The following is an 8,016-nucleotide window of genomic DNA, read 5'->3' on the forward strand; positions in this document are numbered from 1 at the left end:
TATATATATAACTGTTCCTTTGCAATGAAAACAATTATTAGATTATAATAGTTTGTGTTGTCTATACACCCGCTTGTTTACGGGTGTAACGCTTCATCTGCTCTCTTTCCTCCACACAGTTATATTGGTCTTAGTAAATCAGATGAGAATTTTTCTTTTTTTTTTTTATCTATAGGAGAAATTGAATGCATCTGTACCTCATAACCAGATGAACGGAAACTTACATGGACCTCAGCCTCAGAGCGCTGCACCACCTCGACCCTCCACCGACCATCTCCAGCCCACTCAAACATCATCCAGTGTTCCTGCCCCAAACCACAACCCTCTCCCACCTTTTGTACCACCATCCAATCAAAATCCAGTTTCGACTTACGTGCCGGCTCCTGGTGTGGTAAACTCACAAGACACCCAGCTGCAATGGCCAAACAAGCCTCCCTCATCCTCTGACACAGTACGGCTGACATGCAAGCAGTGCCAGAATCAGTTCAGCTCGAAGCCTGAGGTTTTCCAGTTCAAGGTATGGCTTCCAAAATCAAGAGCAAGAGTGACAGAATCGCTGGCTGAATCACAGCCGTATTGATATTCAGAACAACAGCGCAATTGCAAATGTGATGTTGCTTTTTATACAGCATCTCTATAAGCTTCAGACAGTATTGGCCAGTTCATTATTTTGTGAAATAATTATTTGTAGTTCTTCAAAAACATTGTTAAAAAAAAAAAATTCTCTTTTTTTAGGGTCATGCAGGGTTGTACTGTTCTCGAGCATGTTGCGACAAGTATAAGAGGGAAAGCAATGTGAAAGCTTTGTGCGAATACTGCAAAATAGAGAAAGTGGTCAAAGACATCATCACATATGAAAAGCAGCCGAGACCTTTCTGCTGTGAAGGTTTGTGAAACCTCTTTAATTGGTTCTTATATCAGTGGTTCTATATGGAGCCCCCACGCATGACATGTGGGGAAAAAAGAATTGTAAATCATGGCCACAAATTAAGAACTGGTTCCTTAATTTACTTGTTTGTTCCCTCGTTTTTGTAAATCGTGGCCACAATTTCCTAATTTGTTCCCTCATTTTAGTTCAGTCAAAACGAGGGAAGAATTGGTCAATTATGGCAACATTTTACTACAGCGTGGGAAAGAATTAGTAAATTGTGGCCATAATTGAACAAAAATAAGGGAATTAATTTGTAAATCATGAATTATCAAGTTGTATGAACGAATTCTTAATTCGTGACCACGATATACATTTATATATTTTTTCGTGTCATGTGCATGGTGCTGTAGTTCTTAAACTAGCTCAAGTGATCTTTATTGTTTTGCTTATTATTATGCTTATGCAGTTCGCATTAGTATTATTAAATTTCATTCTACACTTTCATTTACTTGCTTAGAGTAAACAATTGAGTTCATGTTTAGAGTGGCCAATTGATATATAATGTAAAATCTTGAAGAAAAACAAGTCGAGGACTTTTCTAAATAATGGTTGATGTTTATGCCTCACTTTTCCACATACATTTACTTGCCTTTCATTCATTCTTTCTTCTTTTATAGGTTGTAAACTGCTTTTTAAACATGACCTTGCCAAACGACATGGAGGTCAATGCAGGGTTTGTGCCTACTGTCAAAACATGACCCACAAAACCATTCAGAATTTCTTTGGTGGCAAACTTGAGGAGTTTTGCAAAGAGGAGTGCATGTCTCTCTACACAGTGCTCTTTTATGAGGTTAGAGATAAAAAAAAATTTTTCTTGAGCTTTTAGCTGTAGCTATTCTTTATTTCTTCAAGAAAGCCTTACAATCATCTCTTTGGTTGGGGTTAAATTATATTGCGAACTGATCGTCAGTGTTTACTTTTGTATGCAATATATACACGGTTGAATTCTTTATAGCCACTTTTAATTGTTTCTCATTTTTGCTTAATTTCTGCATGAATTTATATCAGATGGCCAAGTGTCATGGCTGTAAGAATCAGGGCTCACTAAAGGAAAGTCTCGTCTGGGATGGAACAACAAGACACTTCTGTAACTTGTCCTGTTTGCTGCAGTTCTGTTCAAAGTGCATTGCCCCTCATCAGCCGGCAAGCAACGGTACGTCACCATGTAGTTCTATAAAACCGTATAGTAGAGCTACCAGTTGACATTAACACATTTATTTATTTAGCAAAGTGAAACCTTTTGATAAAGACCTGCAGTGCAGTGTTCCTACTGTAAAATGTAATTATCAAAACTGATTTTATTATGAGAAGGACTCACTCTTGTTGCTTCATGATTGAAGGTACTGTGTCTAACACTACTACAGTCCAAGCTCCATTATCTCTGTCGAAAGACATGCCTGTAATTGGTGGTGTGGTGTCGCTGGCCTCCACATTACCTGGAAATACTGCTCTCACAGGTATTCAGCTGTCATGTTTTTCTTTGATGTGTCTTTAAGTGGAATCAAACTGCAAAATCTTTTAATTTGTTTTAATTATATACATTTTCTTTGCAGGAGCTCTACCTACCTCAAATGCCAGCTCAAAAAACATGGGTGAAGTAAGTACTGATGCACACATACTTTGTGTTACAAAGGGTTGTATAACGTACACGCTACTGTTCAAAAGTTTTGTTTTTTTACTTTTCAGCAAGGATCAGTGTTGGGCAGTAACGCATTACTTAGTAACGCGTTACTGTAATTTGATTACTTTTTTAGTAACGGAGTAATTTAACGCGTTATAATTTTCAAAATAGTAATTAGTTACAAGCCAAAGTCTCTATACATTACTGCCGCGTTACATTGCTTACAGAATGCAGTGTTTTATAATCTAGAGATTGTAAAAAGGATGTAGCACACGCACTGTCGAGTCCAGTGCCAGTGGATTAGAGACCTGCTCCCGCGAGACCCGATGCAACCGAGTGTGGCACGGGACAAGATGGGCGAGTGCTGGTGCGGGCGGGTAGACACTCGTGTGTGTGCGGGATGCGGGAGAATAAAATGATTCACGGGACTCCCGCAAAATAGAAATATCTAAACATAAAATATCTAAAACAAATAAATTGTTATTCATCTATTGCACAAAAGCAACATGAACTAATATAAAATATAAACGATTAACAGGTGCAAGCGTATGCAGAGTTTCTATTTAGGCTATAACACATGTTTGCAGCGTTGAGCAATGCCGTGTTGAAATTTGCGTGCTCATGAATCCTCTCATTATAACACATGAATTGTAGACATTATGAAAGATTCATTATGCATATATTTATTGTGTTATAACAGAGATTTGTGAGATTGCGATGAACTGAGATGTCTTTTAGAGATTATAAATGCAGCGCTCTTTGCTGGCATTCTGTCATGCCAAACCATGCACGCAGCAGCCGCTTGCTTTAGTTAAAAATAACAGTGTTCTGTGAATGTTGATGCTTTAATAACAAATATTTATCGGGAGTGTGTATGCTGGGATTTCATAAATGTAATGGAGAAAAACGTAACGTAACTAGTAATGCAACTAATTATTATTTCAAAAGTAATCAGAACAGTAACGTGATTACTTTTAAAAGGCGTAATCAGTAATCAGTCAATTTGATTACATTTTCAGAGTAACTTGCTCAACACTGGCAAGGATGCCTTTAATTTTAAATGTAAAAATATTTCTAATGTTACAAAATGTATCAATATCAACAATATTAAGCAGCACAACTGTTTTAATTCATTTGTTACATTTATAAGGCACTTTTCTCGACACTCAATGCACTTTTCACATTTTTGAAGGAGGAAATCTACACAAAGCTTTCTAGTTTTCATAATAAATGTTACTTGAGCAGCAAATCAGCATATAGAAGGATCACGTGACACTGAAGACTGGAGTAATGGTTGCTGAAAATTCAGCTTTGCCATCACAGGAGTAATTTACAATTTAGTATATTTTAAAATAGAACAGTTATTAATATAATAAATATATTAATATTTATACAGTTATTAATATTAATTATAATAAACAGTTATTTTGAATTGTTAATGATATCAGTGTATTTTTGATTAAATATTCGAAACTAGAAACTCCCCAAACTTTTGAATGGTTGTGAATGTAAAGATGCATTTATCAAAGGTTACTGAAATAAAAGTTCAAGTAACCAAGTAGAAAAAGTTTTTACACTTAAAACAAAATTAAAATAAAACAAATAAAGGTGTTTGATATTTTCATTTTTGATTAAGTTTAGGTATTGCTATTGGCTACTGAAATTTTGGTTTTCATAAAAATTTTCCATAATGTGCTTCTTTTTGCCAAAATGTGAATTTTCAGCCCTTTAAATGTAATTATTTTTCTAATAGGCCAGCACACAAACCGATGCTGCAGTGGCTGGTATTCCATATCGGAGAATGTTGAAGAACAAAGCTCTCATGTGCAGACCTATTACTGAAGAGCAAGGCGTCCAGTGTCAGCCTGAGCCCCCAATACCTCCAAATTTGTATGAAACAGGTTGGCCTTCCTCACTTTTACTATCACGCCTGCCAGAAGTCATTATGCCATACAATCATAAGCAGTACAAAATATGTTTTAATGAAATATTGCATTTACACTTTCTCCGTCCTCAGTGGTTGATGAAAACGGAGAGACGGTGAAGCTGGTGCCAGTGCCGGTGCCCATTCCAGTGCCAGTCTACATCCCAGTGCCAATGCATCTTTATACCCAGTACACACCATTTCCACTGGGCCTACCTCTACCGGTATGTCATCTTATCTAAAATTATTCTGTGCTATAGTTTAAAGCTCATCTTGAATCATTTTGTACTGTTACCACCCAGGTGCCTGTTCCCATGGTCATCCCTGGATCTCAAGAAGCTGCCGAACAGAAAGACACGAAATGTAGCCTGCCTGCTCAGAGCTCAGTAGAAGACGACGGAGTGGAGAAGGGAAAAGACAAGCCTGCATCACACGGTACATAAACATTTTATTTCTATTGGACCTTTTGCTTATCCAGACATTTCTATCCAAATAAACTCCTTAAGTACTTCAGTATTTGATTGTATTGCACTTATTGTCTTGCTCAGACCAGGGCAGCACTTACAGTGGTGATCTGGAGTCAGAGGCCAGATCAACACCCTTCAGCTGGGCAGATGCTGAGGATCCTGGAACCAGCGTGAAGCCACTGGTGCCATCGACGGAACTAGAGGAGCCTGTAGCTGCTCCGACCAAATCTTTGTCATCGGAGCAGCCAGATCTGGAAAACGATTTTCCTCGCTGTAAGTTAAGATTTAAGAAATGTGTTCATTGATTCAAATATTTAGTTGCAATTAATCTCAATTATTTTTTTCTTTAGTTAAAGGCACAATATGTAATTTTCCCCGCTGGAGGGCGCGTATTCAAAATAAACAAAGAGACAAAGGCGTAGTTTGATGACGCCGTGACTGAGTGTGGAATCATTCTTCGAAAAATTTGGGATAATGTAAGTACACAAGTCAGCAAATTATATAACACTGTTTTAGTGATTTTTGGATATTTTAATAAAAACATCTTACATATTGTGCTAACATGCCAACATCTTTGTGTTTTTTGTCGATTTTTCTCGAAACACATTGGCTTAACTTAGTGCTAACTTAAAAATGTTTTTTTTTTTTCATTTTTCCAGCACTTTATGGACTTAAGGTCATTGCACACTGAGTCCGAAATTTTTGTCCAAAATTTTCGCACTTTAAAAAAGAAATACAACCTCACGTTCTGTCAATCACGTTTACACACTGTTTACACTTTGACTACTTTCATCCATCTTAAAAAAAAAAATTCGGATCGTGTTCGATTTTCTGTGTTTTGAGAGGTTTTTTGACAATTCAGAGCCACCGTACAAGCGAACGCCAAAATCCAGAATGGTGTCTGACAAGTTGATCCACTTCGTCTCACAGCACAAAGCACTGTAAAGGTCCTTGTACACTGAGTTCATAGAAATTGGTGGTCGTCTTTTTAATATGTGGCTCCAGTGTCACTAGCAAAGCATCAAACTGAGCCACATGTTTCCATACAAAGATTCGAATTAAACTCAAAACTGGAGTATCGCATAAAACATTTGCAAATAAAGCAAAGAGAACAAAATCATCACTTCTTGGTAAACTGCCACTAAATATCACTTAAGAAAACTAGGAAGAAGCCACTGAATATAGAATTTTTCATATATGTGACCCTGGACCACAAAACCAGTCTTAAGTCACTGGGGTATATTTGTAGCAATAGCCAAAAATACATTGTATGGGTCAAAATTATTGATTTTTCTTTTATGCCAAAAATCATTAGGATGTTAAGTAAAGATCATGTTCCATGAAGATATTTTATAAATTTCCTACTGTAAATATATTAAAACTTAATTTTTGATTAGTAATATGCATTGCTAAGAACTTAATTTGGACAACTTTAAAGGCGATTTTCTCAATATTTTGATTTTTTTGCACCCTCAGATTCCAGATTTTCAAATAGTTGTATCTCGGTCAAATATTGTCCTATCCTAACAAACCATACATCAATGGAAAGCTTATTTATTCGGCTTTCAGATGATGTATAAATCTCTATTTCGAAAAATTGACCCTTATGACTGGTTTTGTGGTCCAGGGTCACATATGATAAATTACTTGCGCCTCACAACGCAGTCATTGCTTTCGGAGGCGGATGCTGCTGTTTGTGAACGCAGTCGTGTAAGACAATTATACAGAAATACTTTGACGACAGACTTCGCTCAGGCAATTCAGAATGACCATAACAACATATAGATGCTGTGAACGAGATCGGTCCGCTGCTAGTCAAGTTATCCCGTCGCATAGCGCAGTCACATGACGTTTTCGATGTGCATGGATGAATTTATTCGGTAAATGTGTTTCCATCGTAGTTTATGCACATTTTTTCTTATCGGATAAAAAGTTTATCCTACTCAAATGTGCGCATTTTTAGAATTTATGCGCATCTTGGCGTTTCCATCCAGTGTTTTCTTTTTTATGCGATATTCCAAAATGCGCATAAAAATAGGTCTGACATCTTAAAGTAAAGTTGGAATCGCTCGGGATAATCCTGCAGCCCCTTAATAAAGAGGTGGAACACTCCTTCCTCTCTACGCTATCTCAGAATTGGATGGACCCAATATTTGCTCTTTCTTTTTCTCTTTTTAAGAAGAGAGAGGACAACAAAATCATCCTCAACTGCTCGAAGACTCCATTTTGTATTGTTTTGTGAATTTTTTCACAACGATTTAATAAGCATCGGACTCTGTGCAAGGTTTCTGTGCATGACAAATTTTTAGGATGACGAACATGAAAAAAAAAACGCATACGAAAATATCGGACTCCGTGTGCAAGGACCTTAGGCATGTTCTGATGCCCTTTTTTATTCCTGTTTAAACAAATGTGGGTAATATTTCATTCTTGGTGAGTTATGATGATAATTCATTAAAAAACAAGTGATATTTCTGGAATGCTACTAATACGTGATTCAATGACATTACTTATTTTTGATCTCTTGCGTTAAAACACTATTTTAACAGATTTTGTGCTTTTGTAATGTGTAAGATCTCTCAAAATTATAACACACGTTATGTCATTTCACAGCAACAGCTGACCCTGGGTCAGCTAAAGAGAACAGACTGGTATTGACGCTGAAGAGACGTAAGAGGGGCAGAGACGGCCACCCTCCCAGAAAAAGGGTATGTAATCTGACAGAATCAGATTCCTGGCTTTTTGAGGAGACATTTGTCACGAGCGACAGAACGACAGAGAATGGAGAAGAGTCTTTTCACAGTTTGGAAGGTTGAAGTGTGAAGTCTGTGTTGTTTCCCAACTTTTAGATGTATGAAATGTTTCCAAAATCTCTTGTCCAATTAGGAAGTCTGCCAAGTGAAAGGTTAAAAGTCTTAAATGTCTTGTTTTTTACTTAAATTGATTATCATAATGGTTCTGAAAGTGTGTGGTTTAGAAGTTGATCAATATATATTTAGGAGCACACTGACTTCAGAGAGACTATTTCTTTCTCGAAAGCTTAGTTAAAAAAAAAAAAAAAAGATTTTTAACA

At 36.8% G+C, this 8,016-nt stretch overlaps 1 protein-coding gene across 1 annotated transcript in view; it reads left to right on the forward strand.

The window, feature by feature from the left end:
* LOC107693140 (zinc finger MYM-type protein 4-like) overlaps positions 1-8,016 on the forward strand; it is a 33,285-nt gene that overhangs the window by 15,398 nt on the left and 9,871 nt on the right. The window contains exons 13-23 of the mRNA XM_016492408.1: positions 176-517; positions 736-886; positions 1,549-1,721; positions 1,940-2,084; positions 2,272-2,388; positions 2,485-2,528; positions 4,306-4,453; positions 4,570-4,700; positions 4,779-4,911; positions 5,025-5,216; positions 7,557-7,651. Of these exons, the coding sequence (XP_016347894.1) occupies positions 176-517; positions 736-886; positions 1,549-1,721; positions 1,940-2,084; positions 2,272-2,388; positions 2,485-2,528; positions 4,306-4,453; positions 4,570-4,700; positions 4,779-4,911; positions 5,025-5,216; positions 7,557-7,651 (1,671 nt within the window). The remainder of the gene's footprint in view (positions 1-175; positions 518-735; positions 887-1,548; positions 1,722-1,939; positions 2,085-2,271; positions 2,389-2,484; positions 2,529-4,305; positions 4,454-4,569; positions 4,701-4,778; positions 4,912-5,024; positions 5,217-7,556; positions 7,652-8,016) is intronic.

This window comes from Sinocyclocheilus anshuiensis, unplaced genomic scaffold (assembly GCF_001515605.1).
Source record: "Sinocyclocheilus anshuiensis isolate Anshui unplaced genomic scaffold, SAMN03320099.WGS_v1.1 scaffold222, whole genome shotgun sequence".
Classification (NCBI taxonomy): domain Eukaryota; kingdom Metazoa; phylum Chordata; class Actinopteri; order Cypriniformes; family Cyprinidae; genus Sinocyclocheilus; species Sinocyclocheilus anshuiensis.